The sequence below is a fragment of the Callorhinus ursinus genome, unplaced genomic scaffold (assembly GCF_003265705.2).
Source record: "Callorhinus ursinus isolate GAN/ISIS: 27379988/994484 unplaced genomic scaffold, GSC_fseal_2.0 scaffold105, whole genome shotgun sequence".
NCBI classification, from domain to species: domain Eukaryota; kingdom Metazoa; phylum Chordata; class Mammalia; order Carnivora; family Otariidae; genus Callorhinus; species Callorhinus ursinus.
The window spans coordinates 328,704-345,854 of NW_027397167.1; the positions used below are offsets into that span (position 1 = coordinate 328,704).

At 44.9% G+C, this 17,151-nt stretch overlaps 1 protein-coding gene and 1 pseudogene across 14 annotated transcripts in view; both read left to right on the top strand.

The window, feature by feature from the left end:
• The window catches only part of ZNF692 (zinc finger protein 692), a 37,477-nt gene that overhangs the window by 15,389 nt on the left and 4,937 nt on the right, over positions 1-17,151 (top strand). Inside the window, exons 1-8 of one of the 14 annotated variants that reach the window (XM_025853197.2) lie at positions 2,752-2,884; positions 14,447-14,634; positions 14,911-14,942; positions 15,297-15,560; positions 16,101-16,149; positions 16,238-16,363; positions 16,681-16,899; positions 16,987-17,064. In XM_025853197.2, the coding sequence (XP_025708982.1) occupies positions 14,459-14,634; positions 14,911-14,942; positions 15,297-15,560; positions 16,101-16,149; positions 16,238-16,363; positions 16,681-16,899; positions 16,987-17,064 (944 nt within the window). In that variant the 5' untranslated portion in view covers positions 2,752-2,884; positions 14,447-14,458. Of the gene's footprint in view, positions 1-2,706; positions 2,885-13,676; positions 13,871-13,931; positions 13,952-14,446; positions 14,635-14,910; positions 14,943-15,296; positions 15,561-16,100; positions 16,364-16,680; positions 16,900-16,986; positions 17,065-17,151 lie in introns of those variants that run through there. The other 13 variants (XM_025853196.2, XM_025853199.2, XM_025853200.2 and 10 more) reach the window with 13 other exon arrangements.
• On the top strand, positions 2,912-6,788 carry LOC112809834 (homeobox protein NANOG pseudogene; annotated as a pseudogene).

Genomic DNA, 17,151 nt, shown 5'->3' on the forward strand with positions numbered 1-17,151 from the left:
ACTTTCTAGTAGGTGCTTAGTAAAACTCTGTTGAATGAATGAATATCCATCAAAAGCTTTGGCTCTAAAATTATACAGAAATCGCTTTCTCAAGTGTCTCCTATGCTCTCACTTCTTCTTGAGGTTCTTTCCAGCCCTCTTTAACACAGTATTTTACATTCCATTCTTCTAGAAACTCTGTCTTCTGGCTCCCAGAAAACCACACTTCCCTTGCTCCCCTGCCTTCTGGCAGGACCTGCTCAGCGGTCCCCTCCGCTTCCTCCCCCCACGGCAGGCCGTGTAGCCCTCTTCTCTGCTCCAGCCTCACTGGTCCTCGGCCACCTCATCCCCTCGGGCGGCCTCAGTACACTCCACAGTGTTGACGTGTGAAGATCACAACCACTTTGGGAAGGTTAAAAGTGACCCTAGGTTTTAGTACCAGTTCTGGAATTGTACATATATGGCCCTTAGACAATTTAATAATATTTAATATATTTGGACCTCAGTTTTCTCCTTACAAAAGGAAGGTTTGTATTAAATCCCATTCAGCAAAACTCCTATAATTTCTTCAAGAAGTCATAAACACTCAAAGAGCTTTTTAAACTGAAACTACACAATTCTTTCACATTATACAGATGACTTAAATAATTCAAATACATCATGATAAAAAACACTTCCAATATACCAAAGCCAGTTTTCTCAATGTCAGGGTTGACTACCAAATACAACCATCCATTCTGATCTCAGTACATTTACTATCTATGAAATCAACGCTGAGTTTTTCAGCTTCAAACTATTCAAGTATGGAATACTATCTAGAAAGCAAAAAGGTGCATCCACTAAAGCAATACTTTATCACCTCTGTGACTCTTTCCCAGCATCCTTCAACACACAGACCTAAAAAGTGCTGCACTTAAGGTTTAAAATCAGAAGACTTATCAAAATGTGAAACTAAACAATTTCATTCCTAAGTACCTACAAAAAGTTATATGAAATAAAAAGTCATATAAATTCACAGTTTATGGCTTCCCTTGCCAAATTTATGGAACTGGCATTACAGTATTATTCAACAATAAGATACATAGGCATACTTTCACTTCATGTATCACAATAGGAATAGAACTAACAACTAAAAAGGTGTAATGTGTCTATAAATAAACTGTAACCTAGAACTCATTTTTGCCAAAAAGTATTAACTACTTAAATCTTTGCATTATATTCCAAATGTTTATAGCAAAGACCTCCACAAGCTATAAACAGAAACATTGTTCATTTCACTTTAAAATGTTATATTCAAAGACAGATGAAGTTATTACCACTGATACAGTCTGGACTGATTGTTTAAGATGCCCTTGCAAAGTCTCCTGTTTTGCTCACTTCTAACCTCCCACATTCACTAAGATCAGTAACTCACAGTATCTTGAGAATTTGACTATCTCCAGGGCATGTTTGATTTTATAAAATGCTACTCTTCTGAAAATACTAGATATAAAATAACTTTTACATCAAGATATGTTTTAATATTTTGAGAATTTCATGTCATGCTTTAAACTAAATGCGAGAGAGCCTAGGAAAGGAAGAATGGCTATTTTATCAGCTTTATTCTCTACAAACATTCCACCAAGTAAACATTCAAAGGCCAAAAGATGACTTCCTCCTCCCTGTGGGCACACAAAATCATTCAATAGGCACTATTATTAATATTATTGTCAACATGATTAATATTAATAAGATGTTATTATTACTAATTAAACTTTTGTATTTCAAATGGTGGCTCAAGCCTGCTTTTACTAGTTCAACATGAATGACGTATACTTCTTAATTTGACAAGTTTAATTCCAAAATATGGTTCCCTTACCTTTTTCAGGCCAGCAAAACCTTCTGATTCCAGAAAGAAAAAGGCAAAGGGCATCAACACAAATAAACAAAGGTTGGAAAAGAGAGAAGCAAGATTCCACAAGCCTATAAGGAGATAGCAAAAAAAAGAAGAAAGATTAGAGACAGGCCTTGTAAAAAAAAAATTACTATGCTAAATTATGGTAGTAGTAGAAGATCTATACTTTTTACTAATAAAAATAAACATAAACTTGAGGACAGTGGACTAACGAATCACCTAAACTTAGAAATGAGAAAATAATTACACATCCAAATTTCTGTAACTTTGTAACTTGTAACCTATTAAGAAAAGCCAATATAGAAACTAGAAATATTTTTCCTCATGTCCTAAAACAAATTCACTAAAGATATGACAAATGCAGAGATCCAAAGACACAGTCTCTTCAGACATACTGGCAACTGAATATTTAAATTAGATCCACTAGCATTTACTGAGCACTTAATAAATGCCAGATACTCTACTAGACATTGTACATGCATAATATCATTTAACTTAAGCCTAGTAAAAACACTAAGGGTAATAATTAGCATCTATTGAGCCCTTCTGTGCCAAGCACTATTCTGAGTGATTTACCAATATTATACAAACTCACATACTCTTCATAGGAATCCCCCAACAAGACAGAGGAACCGGCTGGTTATATAACTTAGCCAAGGTTGCAGAGCCAGTGGCAGAACTAACTCCTGGGATTTTTAAAAACCACTCTATCAGGCCTCCCATTCTGAAGAATGCCGCGTCTGTTATGCGCCCGGAACCGTCCAACCTTTGTCTTCTCGGCGGAAAATTTAGTCAAACGAGAGGCAAGCGCAAACCCCTTGGAAAACAAACAGGATTGGTGACCACCGCGCAGGCGTCGGACTCGGCGAAGGCCGGAAACTACAGTGGCGGAGGCGAGGAGAGAGCCTGCCACAGCCCGACGCCGGGTGCCGCCACTCGCCCGCGGCCCTCGTGGGTGAAACTCTGGCCCGTTAATACAGGGAAAGCGCGTGGAAATACATTCGCCACAGAGTAAGTGGCAAGCAGTCGCTGCTGTTGCTCTTTTCATTATTGTTCGGTATTTCTGCCTTACTGTTCCGGGCACACCCACCCATCCGTCCTTCCAGATCCGCCCCTCCTCCTTTGCCGTGTAGCACAGCTGTGATTGGAGATAATGGGGAAACGGTGTTCAAGAAAACGATTATTCTGACTATTAAGGAAAAAGTTACTCATTCATGACACTTGTTAAAGTACTGTAAGGAAGACTTTCTCTAAGGGCGGCTATGAGGATAGGTGTAGGGACCACTGCAGTGGGGTCTTCAAGTGGGGGGAGAGAGATTGGACTCGATAGGAACACAACAAAGAAAAGTGAAATTTTATAGCTAAGGAACCAGATGGGGGGGGGTCAGTGAATGGAAAATTAGTAAGAGAAAACATCATCAAGGGTAAGGGGGGGATTCTATCTCAAACGGCCTGACAGGATTCTTGGGGGTGGTGGAGGATGAGGGACCCCATTAGATATCCAGGTTGATCAGATATCAAGGATGGGAGAGTCTGGCTAACCTTATTCGGCAGGAATCTTGCTAAAATTGAACGATGCAGAGACAAACATGGAAGTCCAAAAGTCAGGCCTAGTAGGAAAAGAATTTAGGGGAACAGTTAACATGAGAGTGCAGAGACCGCTAGTGTGCTTTAGCAACCAGTGGGAAGGCGCAGCTCCTCTGCTCCAGACTCACTCATTCATTCATTCGCTGAGTACTGAGGCTCCACTGAAAGTATAGCAATGAACAAACACAGAAGCTCCCTGCCCCCCCTCCCCGGAAAACTGACTGCTAGTGAGGGGAACAATCTGCACAAACAAATATACAGGCTGTAGGAAAAAAAGTAGGACAGTGAGATAGCAAGTTGTATTTTTAGACTGGGGTGGTCAAGTAAGGCCTGCTGAGGTGACATTTGCTAAAATAATTTCTTAAAAAGTAAAACACATGACTCATGCAAATATTTGATGCATAGGTGTCAAGATTTTATTCATTTCATTAATGAGGGGCACTAAATGATGTTATAACCAATTCAAAGGAGATTTTGAAGAGGTTTTTTTTTTAAATAAAGGAATGCTGAAAAAAGATTGCTAACAGATGGAAGGGAGGTTAATATCCTAAGGATAGGTAATAAACTATGGTGCTTAAAGTTATGATTTCTACTTTGGGGTATATACATTTCTTTTACCAGAAAGAAATCAGGGACATCTCTTGACAAATTTTATTTGTATTGCTATAAACAGGAATCTCTGGCCTTGCTCTCAAACAGAAACCTTTTGCATTGCTATCACTTTTCTACAACTTAACCTCTATACCTGCAAAATTATAAAATAGCCAAGTCAATCAAAGGTTTGATTGAAATCCCCGAAAGGTGTGCTAGACAAGGCTAAGCACTCCACTGTTAGGACACCTAGCATGCAAGAGGACAAGAGCTGGACAGTAGTTAAGTGGTAAAAACAGATTTTATTCAGGAACTATTGCAGTAGGGGATATGAAACCTCATATAGAACTGGGCTTAGTTCTAAATATAGCAAGGACCAGCAAGGATTTATAGTCAAGGAGCAGGATAAGGATCAGTGGATGGAAAATGATTGAGAAGAGACAAGAGTAGAGAGATTCTTGCTAATAGGATTTCTGCTAAAGGCAGGCCAGTCATGAGATATTACCTGGGGATGGTGGGGGATGAGGAATTTGATTAGATATGGAGAGTGATTAGATATCAAGGGGGGAGGAATTCTAGATACTGACCTGTCAGGATTATTAACATTCGGATTATTAAAATTAGACTATCAGTTTCTTATGATGATGATGATGATGATGATTAAAATTAGACTCCAAGGCTGTAGGCAACTAAGGTTCTGTGGCCCCAGGAAACTGTTCCCCACCCAGTCTGGACAACCAGGCAGGTACCTTTTGCATTACAATGGCCTTGCAATGAGTGTGGATCCAGTTTAGCCCCAGTGCCCACCTTGCCCCAAAGCACCCAATTCTAGGGACACTTCAATGCCTGAGATTTATGGGCCTGAAGAATATTGTGCATTCTTGCAAATGTCATCTGCTGAGACACCCTACATGGAGACCCTCTCTCCTCTTCCTTCCTCCATGGATCTGTTTACTCAGGACAGCTCTGATTCTTTCACCAGTCCCAGAGTAAAACTACTACCCACTTCTGTAGAGGAGAGCACAGTGAAGAAGATACAGTCCAGGGCAAGAAACAGAAAACCAGAACCATATTCTCTTGGACCCAGCTATATGTACTCAATGACAGATTTCAGAGACAAATACCTCAGTTTCCAGCAGATATGAGAACTTTCTAACTTTCTGAACCTTAGCTATAAACAGGTTAAGACCTGGTTCCAGAACCAGAGAATGAAATATAAGAGGTAGCAGGAAAACAACTGGCCAAAGAATAGTAACAGTGTCACTCAGAATAGCTCAGCAACTAGGGAATATCCAGGCTTCTCTTCTTATCACTAGGGATTCCTGATGAACACTTCTGGAAACCTTCCAATATGGAGCAGCCAGACCTGAAATAACCCAAAGTGGAGCAACTAGACCTGGAAAAGTCAATCTTGGAGCAAAGAGTCCTGAACAGTCAGCTCCACAGCTGTGGAGAAGAACCCCTGCAGCCCCAGATCCAGTTCCAGCAAAATTCTGTCAACAATTTGATCTTCGAAACTACCGGGGAAAGCCATAGTGTAAAAAAGCAAACTGCCCAGTACTTTAGTACTCAGCAAATGATGGATTTTTTTCCCCAAAGTACTCTGAACATACAGCCTGAAGATGTGTGGCAATGAGCGTATTATTCAATCTCAATTTGGGCAGTGGCTGTATTGCTTCTTCTAGGATTTGTCTTTTAGGGTCCTGTATCTCTGCCTTGATACTGTTTCTCTTTATGCTTATCATATCAGTTGAGGGGGTTTGATTGGAGTCTAATCAAAGAGGTTTCAGTAGCATTGACTGCTATGGACATCATGATAAAAGATGTTTCTTGCTAGAGATAACCAGATATAATACTAGCTTGAATACTTTTAGGTTCTAGAATCTAACCTCAAGAATAGGAAGTGATGGATCACTAAATTCTCCTGAAACCAATACTACACTATATGTTAAGTAACTTGAATTAAAAAAAATAAAATAGGAAGTAAAAACACAGAGATGTGTGATGAAGGATTACCCGTATTTTCTAAGATTGAGAGGCTTTACTTGTTGACAATCTCAGTTGTTATGGTGAAGAGTTAAGCTATAATGTGCTTCTTTGATTTCCTCTGCCCCTCGTGCTGTTTTACTACAGTTCCTGATTTGTTCATTATTCTAGTATTTGTAGAAAGAGGTTTTGTATTTTTTTTTTTTAAGATTTTATTTGTTTGAAAGAGAGAGTGTGAGAGAGAGCATGAGCAGGGGTTAGGGGCAGAGGGAGAGGCAGTTACCCTGCCAAGCAGGGAGCAGGGAGCGGGGAGCCTGATCCAGGGCCCGATCTCCAGACCCCATCCCTGGATCCTGGGATCATGACCTCGGCTGAAGGCAGATGCTTAACTGACTGAGCCACCCAGGTGCCCCGAGGTTTTGTATTTTAATGCTTCACGATAATAGTACCAGTTTGACTCGTAGGTTTATAGGTTTAAGTACAAATAAATAAAATACCCACTTTACCTTTGTTTATTTCTTTTTCTTTTTTTTTAATTTAAATTCAATTAGCCAACATACAGTACATCATTAGTTTTTGGTGTAGTGTTCAATGATTCATTAGTTGCGTGTAACACCCAGTACTCATCACATCACGTGCCCTCCTTAATGCCCATCATCCAGTTACCCCATCCCTCCACCCACCTCCCTTTCATGAACCCTCTGTTTGTTTCCTATAGTTAAGAGTCTCTTATGGTTTGTTTCCCTCTCTGATTTCTTCCCCTTCAGTCTTCCCTTCCTTCCCCTGTGGTCCTCCACGCTATTCCTTATGTTCCACATAGGAGTGAAACCATATGATAATTGTTTTTCTCTGACTTATTTCACTTAGCATAATCCGCTCCAGTCCCATCCATGTGGATGTAAAAGTTGGGTATTCATCCTTTCTGATGGCTGAGTAATATTCCATTGTATATATGGACCACATCTTTTTTATCCATTCATCTGTTGAAGGGCATCTCGGCTCCTTCCAGTTTGGCTATTGTGGACATTGCTGCTATGAACATTGGGGTGCATGTGCCCCTTCTTTTTACTACATCTGTGTCTTTGGAGTAAATACCACTGTACCTTTAAAAAAAATTTAGACTCTGCAAGGATGGACATGGAAGCCCAAGGTCGAGGCCTAGTTGAAAAAAGGGCTCAAAGTATTGAATCAAAATGGGCCTGCTCCTCAGCGAGTTACAGACAGAGATTTTACCAGGTGGAGTTGCTGTACAAGGCCATCTTTATTTGTACAAATAAGGAGATCACAGGGAATAATTTCCAAAGCTGTGTCTCCCCAAAGGAGGAAACACAGGCTCCTTTAGGGCGTGGGATGAATATTCAGAAGGGGATTTTAACATTATAATGAGGCCGAAGTCACTGTTGGTCACTCCTGGCACTTTCTGATTCATCTGGGCAGGCTCTCCCTCAAATGTTTCTTTTTCTGGTCCAGTAGTTTGTTAGCTTGTTTCTAAAAGGTAAGACTGATAGCTACACAAAAACTTCTAGGAGTTTAGTTTCCATTAGAAAGATTGACAGTTAAGCAAAAGCTTCTACTAGAAATGTGCTCAGTTCAGGGGGTCAGGCCAGTGACAAGAGGAGCCTAAGTAAAGTTGAGTCAGGGAGAGTGTTTGTCACTAGTTATCTATATTATCTATTTACAACTTTTGGATAATTGTTTCTTATCATATTGAGCCCCTGACTGAAGGGAGGACATGAGCATCTGGAGACAAGGAATAGGGTTTTCTATAATGCTTATGATAATATCCAACGTCTCTGGTAGCCTACTTGGCCTTCATGACCTTTTGGCCAGCTTGACCCCACTTCATAGTCTCCCACGTGCCCCAGTGAGCTAGCTGCCTTTCCTCAACATGCTTGATTTGTCTTCACTCCCACTGCCATGCCCAGAGAAAGCCCTCCTCTACCTAAGCTGCTGGATGCAGCAGAGAAAGAAACAAAGTATCAATTCTTAAGAAGCTTACATTCCAGTAGAGAAAGACCTAGAATAAACAAAATTATTATATGTTGGGAGTGATAAGTACTGTGACAAAAAATAAAGCAGGGAAAGAAAGGTAGAGAGAGATGCAGGTGATGAGGAAGGCCTCTCAGGATGTGCCTTTTGAGTAGAAATTTGCAGAGTCAGGGAGAAACCAGGTAAAATATCTGGGGCCAGAGGGCTTCAGGGAGAGGGAAGAGCAAATACAAAGGCCAAAAGGAAAGCCAAAAAACAGTATGGCTGGAACTGAGAGGGACTGATACCAGTGTGCAGAATGACACCAGTGAAGAGGACAGCATTGAGCTGAGCTGTGGTAAGATATGGCCTGCTGTCCAAGGATGCCCTGGCTGTCCTATGGAGAGTCGACATTAAGAGGGCAAGAGTGAAGCAGACAGAGCAATTGAGAGGCTACTACAAAGCCCCTTGACTAAACTGGGTGGCAGCAAGCCAAGTAGTGAGAGACAGTTGAATTCTGGATACATTTTGAAGGTGGAGCCAACAGGATTCATTGTTGTCAACACAAAATGAACAAACCTTGTAGAATTTCTTAAAAAAAAAAAAAAGAAGGAAGAGGGATGCCTAGGTGGCTCAGTGGTTATGTGTCTGGCTTCCACTTAGGTGATGATCTCAGGGTCCTGGGTTTGAGTCCGGCATCAGGTTCCTTGCTCAGCCGGGAGCCTGCTTCTCCCTCTGCCTGTTGCTCTCCCTGCTTGTGCTCTCTCCTTGTCTCTCTCTCTGACAAATAAATAAAACCTTTAAAAGAAAAAAAAAAGGAAGAGACTTTTATTTGAGCCCAAGGACTTGAATTGTATCAGGATACATAATCTTCACAAAGAAGAGAGTGCTCCAGTCAGGGCTATATATGTTTTAACACAGAGTTACAAATCAGGAGCTTGGGAATATGGCAGAGTAGGAGGACCCTAAGCTCATCCCATCCCACGTTTACAACTGGAGATCTTCCACATCCAAGTCAATAAACCAGGAAGTGATCCAAAGACTGACAGAACAAACTCCACAACTAAATATGGAGAAGAAGCTGCATCTCATAGGTTAGGAAGGTCAGAAAGGTGGAGGGAGACTGCCCCCAGGAGGGCACACATGGAGAGGACAGAGAAATGGGCCTTCCCATCACGGAGCTCGCATGGGTAATACTAAACCCCATAAAACTTGGCTTTAAAAACCAGAGGGGCTGAAATCCATGAGTTTGTAAAAACAGTTGGGACTTGGAGGCTGGAGCTTTAAAAATCTGCTGACAGGGTCGGCCAGGAGTGTGAGTGATAGCTGGGTTGCACCCCTTAAAGAGATAGCAGTCCACATGGAAGGCAACGTAAAAATGGCAGTTCACACAGTGCCAGGGGACAAATGGGAGACAGACCTATTTGTAATAATTTTGGAGCATGTTGGGGGATTTCTCTGAAAACAAGGGAGCTGGCAGTGGCCATTTTCCTCCCCCATCCCCCACCATAAACACAGGGACTCTGCGGAAGGATTTAACAGACCTATGTAGAACATTCCATCCTAAAAGAGCAAAAATGAACATTTAGGATGTCACCAAGATAAAAGGCTTCTGCACAGCAAAGGAAACAGTCAACAAAACTAAGAGGCAACCCACAGAATGGGGAAGATATTTGCAAATGACACTACAGATAAAGGGCTGGTATCCAAGATGTATAAAGAAATTATCAAACTCAACACCCAAAAAGCAAAGAAGCAAAGCGATCCAGTCAAGAAATGGGCAGAATACATGAACAGACACTTCTCCAAAGAAGACACCCCAATGGCCAACAGACACATGAAAAAATGCTCCACATCACTTGTCATCAGGGAAATACAAACCAAAACCATAATGAGATACCACCTCATGCCAGTCAGAATGGCTAAAATTAACAAGACAGGGAACAACAAATGTTGGCAAGGATGTGGAGAAGGGGACCCTCTGACACAGTTGGTGGGAATGCAAGCTGGTACAGCTACTCTGCAAAACAGTATGGAGGTGCCTCAAGATGTTAAAAATAGAGCTACCCTATGACCCTGCAATTGCACTACTGGGTATTTACCTGAAGATACAGATGTAGTGAAAAGAAGGGGCACCTGCCCCTATGTTCATAACAGCAATGTCTATAATAACCAAACTGTGGAAGGAGTCAAGATGCCCTTCAACAGATGAATAGATAAAGAAGATGTACATATTTACAATGGAATATTACTCAGCCTTCAGAAAGGATGAATACCTACCATTTACATCGACATGGATGGTACTGGAGGGTATCATGCTAAGTGAAATAATCAGAGAAAGACAATTATTATATTGTTTCACTCATATGTGGAATAGAAGAAATAGCACAGAGGATCATAGGGGAAGGGAGGGGAAACTAAATGGGGAGAAATCAACAAGTGAGACAAACCATGAGAAACTCCTGAATCCAGGAAACAAACTGAGGGTTGCTGGAGGGGTGGGGTGGGGGGAGGGGGTAATCGGGTGGTGGGCATTAAGGAGAGCATACGATGTGATGAGTACTGGGTGTTAATACGCAACTAATGAATCATTGAACACTACACCAAAAGCTAATAATGTACTATATGTTGGCTAATTGCATACCAAGAAAATAATATAAAATGTCTATATTACCCAAAGCAATCTACACATTTAACACAATCCCTATCAAAATACCAAGAGTATTTTTCAAATTGCTAGAACAAACAATCCTAAAATTTGTATGGAACCACAAAAGACCCCAAATAACAAAGCAATCTCAAAAAAGGAAATCAAAGCTGGATGCATGAGGATTCCGAATTCAAGCTATATTACAAAGCTGTAGTCATCAAGACAGTATGGTACTGACTGCAAAACAGACACATCGATTGATGGAATAGAATAGACAACTCAGAAATGGACCCACAACTATATGATCAACTAATCTTTGACAAAGCAGGAAAGGATATCTGATGGAAAAAAGACAGTCTCTTCAAAATGTGGTGCTGGGAAAATTGGACAGCCACATGCAGAAGAATGAAACTGGATCACTTTCTTACACCATACACAAAAATAAGCTCAAAATGGATGGAAGACCTAAATGTGAGACAGGAAACCCTCAGAATCCTGGAGAACACTGGGAACACCTCTTTGACCTAAGGAGTAGCAAATTCTTAGTAGACACGTTTCCAGAGGCAAGGGAAACAACAGCAAAAATAAACAGAAGCCACCGCTCCCCCGCTTCCCCGCAGTTCACTAAATCAAGACAAAAAGCTTCTGCACAGTGAAGGAAACAATCAAAACTAAAAGGCAGCCTGTGGAATGGGAGAAGATAATTGCAAATGATATATCAGATAAAAGGGTTACTGTCCAAAATATATAAAGAACTTATTAAACTCAATACCCAAAAAACAAATAATCCAGTTAAGTAATAGGCAGAAGACATGAATAGACATTTTTCTAAAGAAGACATCCAGATGGCTAACAGACACATGAAAAGATGTTCAACATCATTCATCATCAGGGAAATACAAATCAAAATCATGATGAGATACCACCTCACATTGCTGTAATGGGAAAAATTAACAACACAAGAAACAAGAGATGTTGGTGAGGTTGTGGAGAAAGGGGAACGTCTTTCACTGTTGGTGGGAATGCAAGCTGGTGCAGTCACTCTGGAAAACAGTATGGAAGTTCCTCAAATAGTAAAAATAGTAATACCCTATGATCCAGCAATTGCACTACTGGGTATTTACTCAAAGGATACAAAGATACTGATTTGAAGGGGTACATGCGCCCGGATGTTTATAGCAGCAATGTACACAATAGTCAAATTATGGAAAGAGACCAAATGTTCATATGTTCATCTACTAACAAAGGGATAAAATGAGTAAAGAAGATGTGATATATATATCTATATATAGATATTACTCAGCCATCAAAAAGAATGAAATCTTGCCATTTGCAACAACAGGATGGAGCTAGAGTATATTATGCTAAGTGAAATAAATCAGTCGGAGAAAGACAAATCTCATCATATCATTTCCCTCATATGTGGAATTTAAGAAAACTAACAGGTAGGGAGAAGAAAAAAAAAGTGAGGAAGAACAGACTCTTTTTTTTTTTAGAGGGAGCAAGAGAAAGCACAAGCAGGGTGAAGGGCAGAGGGAGAAGCAGACTCCCTGCTGAACAGGGAGCCTGATGTGGGACTCCACCTGGGGAGTCTGGGATCATGACCCCAGCCAAGGGCAGATGCCCAACCAACTGAGCCACTCAGGTGCCCAGACTCTTTTTCAAAAAAAATTTACTTATTTATTTGAGAGAGAGCGAGCACACACGAGTGGGGGGAGGGCAGAGGGAGAAGTAGACTCCCCACTGAGCAATGAGCCCCAGGGTGTGGGGGGCTCCATCCCAGGACCCCCCGATCATGACTGGAGCCACCCAGGAGCCACAAAGCTAACTCCTAACTATAGAGAATGAACTGAGGGTTGCTGGAGGGTAGTTGGGTGTGGGGGATGGGTTAAATAAGTGATGGGTATGAAGCAGGGCACAGGTTGTGATGAGGACTGGGTATTATATGTAAGTGAGGAATCACTAAATCCTACACCTGAAACCAATATTACTCTGTATGTTCACTAACTGCAAGTTACATAAAAACCTGGAAGAAAAAAAATAATAAATCCATGGGACAATTAGATCACTCAAGAAGAGATAAAAGAGAGTATTTGGTCTTGATTCCAATCCATGGGGACTCTATATTTTGGGGGTACAGTGGTTGAGGTTCCAACAAAGGAAAGGAGGAGCGAATGAGGAAGGCAGAAAAACAGGAAAGTGTGAAGTCACAGAAGCCATTGGGGTTTGGGGAAGAGGAGTATGGAGGGAAAGATCTACATTGTCAGATGTTGCTCTGAAGGCCGAAAGGTCGCAGCAAGTGACTTTGAGAAGCACCATTCCAGAGGCTTGATGGAGAGGAGAGCTTCTCTGGAGTCATTTGAAGAGAGAATGGGAAGTGAAGAGGAGTCCCCAGCAAATCTAGGCAACGTTTCAGAAGACTTTTGATGCCTCAGAGGGAAGGGTCCACAGCTGGATGGTTCTAGAGAGGTGTCTAGTTGGTTTTTGAGGTGGCTGATTCTGCACACGTGTTTGCACGTCGGTGGCAATTGAGAGGGAGAAATTGTTGATGAAGTAGGGACCGTTATAGGGTCGTTACAAATACTCTCTTTTATCTCTTCTTGAGTGATCTAATTGTCCCATGGATTTATTATTTTTTTTCTTCCAGGTTTTTATGTAACTTGCAGTTAGTGAACATACAGAGTAATATTGGTTTCAGGTGTAGGATTTAGTGATTCCTCACTTACATATAATACCCAGTCCTCATCACAACCTGTGCCCTGCTTCATACCCATCACAATAGGGACCGTTGTGGAGGCGACATCTCTGAGCAGGCTGGAGGGGCTGGGGTTGGCACACAGGGGTAGGGTTTGGCTCTATACATTTCCCCATCAAGCGCAGGGACTTGCGAACAGAAGCCACCGCTCCCTAGCTTCCCAGCAGCTCAGCGACACGCCTGGGCAATTCCTGCGGGAACTACGCCTCCCGGCAGGCGGTGCGCTCAGCGGCCAGTGCGCAGACGCGCGCCGCCAGCCTCGGTCTGTCCCCTCCCAGCAGTCCGGGCCCCTGTTCCGGACTGGAGCCACCGAGGCGGAGGGGGACGGGTTCCTCTTAAAAGAGAAACGGCCGCAGTGCGCAAGAGGTGGGCCCTCATCCTCCCGCCGCTCTCCAGGCCTGCGCGCGAGGCGGGAGGAGGCGCAGGCGCAGTCGGGCTGAGGGCGGGTGGGGGCTCGCAGGTAAGGCCGGGTGGGGTGGACCGCGGCGGGCGCTCCCGGTGGCCTGGGAGCTGCCCTTGGAATTGGCCTGTCCTACGCATAGTGAGCGTTAAGTGGGGCGGCCTGAGACGGGGTGGGAGCGCCCTCCAGACCCCAGTCCCACCCACCTTCACCCCGCTATGAAAAGCGTCCCCAGTAGACACCACCTCCCCTTCCCCCGTCAACCAGTAAAGGCAGTAAAGGCCTATGCTGTCTTCAAGGTGAAATTGTTACCTACCCCTCGCCCAGCCCCAGTTGAAATTTCTCCGTGAGAGCTTCACGCCCCTTCCCCACAGCTCGCGTTTCTACACTTCAGTATGCTCGGGGTCGGGCCATTGTTCTGACTTTGACCTGTCTCCCTACCTCCCCCTCCACAGCGCTACTGCCCTGTAACGTAAGCTGGGGTGGTGTGGGCCCAGAGGCAGCGGATGCTACTGAAATGACTTAGTCTTGCTCCCAGTTCACCGATGAGGAAACTGAGGCCCCAGCGGCGGGTAGAGTCAGGGTCTCGGGCCCGAGATGAGGTCCGCCCAGACGCGTGTCTCCTCCACCCTGTAGGTCCTGGTGCCCATGGCTTCCTCCCCGGTGGACGCATCTCGAAGGCGGCAGGAGAAGCGGCGGCAGCTGGACGCGCGCCGCAGCAAGTGCCGCATCCGCCTGGGCGGCCACATGGAGCAGTGGTGCCTCCTCAAGGAGCGGCTGGGCTTCTCCCTGCACTCGCAGCTCGCTAAGTTCCTGTTGGACCGGTTAGGGGCCGGGGCGGGGCTCTAGGGGAGGGCACCCCCAGGTTGCAACACCCAGTCCCCTCCCTGGGTCAGGTGCGGGCCCCCTGACCCAGGGGTGTCTCATTTCAGCAGAACAGCCTGTGTGATTTGTGGGCTCTCTGGGTCCCTTGCCCTCCTCTTGGTCTCCAGAGAATAGGGGGTCCGAAAGTGTGTGAGTGCTGAGAGCTGAGGGCAGTTGGCCTGGATTCCTACCTAAACTGCCTCCCCTCTCCCCCACCCCCCTCTTTCCCCTCGCAGGTACACTTCTTCAGGCTGTGTGCTCTGTGCGGGTAGGTAGGAAATAACTAGAGGTTGGGGTTCAGGAGCCAGGGAGGGAAGAGGGGCAACAGGGAGTGATGTGACCCAGAAGCACCCTCCTGAAGGGGACTGGATCAGAGGGGACCCTGAGTGAGTTTGGAAAAAGGTGGGGTAGTTGGAGAGCCCAAGGTAGTTTGATGGGGGCAGCCTGTGGACAAGAGAGCGATGTTTCAGGACCTTGGGGGTTCTGGGCTCTGAAGAATGGTAAACTGAACTAGGGACTGGCCTTGCCCAGGGGGTTGGGGGACAGGGCTGTGAGGGTGTGGTCCCAGGGTGAGAGTAGGCGGCTTCCCAGCTTGCCCTGACTGTTGCCTTCACCACTTCAGGTCCTGAGCCTTTGCCCCCCAAGGGTCTGCAGTATCTGGTGCTCCTGTCTCATGCCCACAGCCGAGAGTGCAGCCTGGTGCCGGGGCTTCGGGGGCCCGGGGGCCAAGATGGGGGGCTTGTGTGGGAGTGCTCTGCAGGCCACACCTTCTCCTGGGGCCCCTCTTCAGGCTCCATATCTCCAGAGGAGCCCAAGCCAGTGTCCTGTCCAAATACTGCCCAGAGAAGCTGGTGCCAGGAGGCCAGGAGCGGGCTGGAGCCTGCAGGTAGGCTGCAGGAAAGAAGAGTTGTGAAGAAAAGCGAGGGAAAATGGCTCCCTCTCTGTAGCTTAGAACTCCATTTTCTAAAAATTATCCTCAAATATATATATATATATTTTTTTTTCCTCAAATATGGTTTTAGGCCTAAAAAGCAAAATACAGAATAAGATGTACGTTGTGTTACCATTGGTGGAAAAATAAGGAGATACACACATATATACACATATATATATTATTTATTTATGAATATGTAAAATATCTCTGGAAGGGCATGTAGGAAACCAGGTTCTCTGTGGGAAGAACTAGGTGATTGGGGGACAATATTGGAAAAAGAGTCTTTTCAAAGTGTACCTTTTTATACTTTTGTTTTTTGAACCATGTGAATGTATCATCTCTAAAGTAAAATACCCCTTCCCATCCCAGTAGCATCTGCACCCTCCTCCTTCTTCCCCAGAGTCCTCCCACCACTTCAGACCTTAGAAGTATACCTGTCCTCATCCCCCGAGCCCAGAGTTCCTTCCCCTTTGACCCTACCTGTGCCAACAGGTTTGGAATCTGAGCATGATGAGAGGACTCAGGAGGCCAGGTTGCCCAGGTGAGGTTGGGAGTGGGAGGGAAAGGATAGACTCGGGTGAACAGGCAGGTGAGGGAGCAGAGCCTGAGGCTTCCCTTCCTTGGTCCAGCAGGGAAGTGGTACCCCTACTGGAGACCTTCCCAACCCCAGGAGAAGAGAGGGAGGAGGAAGATGAGGATGAAGAGGAGATGCTCAGTGATGCCAGCCCATGGACCTACAGCTCCTCCCCAGATGAGCAAGTTGGGGTTGTGGGAAGATGTTGAACAGAGCAGGAGGGAGGGAGCAGCTGGTCAGGGATCCCAAGCTTTCCAGACTCAAGGGAAAGGCTTATTGGTGGGGAAGGCAGAAAGAATTGGACATTTTCAATTGGAGAAAGGGGATGAAGTTAGGCTTAGAGGAGAATGAAAGCTGAAAGCAGGTGTAAACAGAAATCCTGGGGTACGGGTAGGGTTGTTCTGAGTTTGAGATCTTTGCAATTTAGGGGCTAGGGTTGGGTTGAAGGCTAGCTGAGAGCTCAGGGAGATAATGCCCTCCTCTTTCTTCTCTTTTCAGCAGTGATCCAGATGCCCCCAGAGTACTTCCTTCCCCTGTCACCCATGCACTTGAGGGGGAGACATCCCCGGCCCCAGCAGCTCCCCTCAATCCTCTTGCTGTACCATCCTCATCAACATCATCAATGGGTTCTGGAGCTCTTCTGCCTACGGAAGTTGGGGTACAGCCGGAACTCAGAGGGACCCCTCAAGCAGCCCAGCAGACTGAGCCCCTGGCCAGGTAACCTGATGGCTGAGACAGAGGGCAGGGGCATCCCGGGACATGGCCCTCCCTCGAGGCCCTCTGCTCCCTCTTTGCTGCCCGTAGCCCTGGGAGTCAGGCCCAGTCTGCTCTGACCTTGGCCTGGGAGGAAGACACGGCACAGATCGGCCCCAAGAGAATTAGGTAGGCCTGGGGGAGGGGGCTTTGGGGCGGGGAGTGAGAGGAGAGCCTGTGGGAGTTCTTATGCTCCTGCCTATCCTCCTCCCCCAG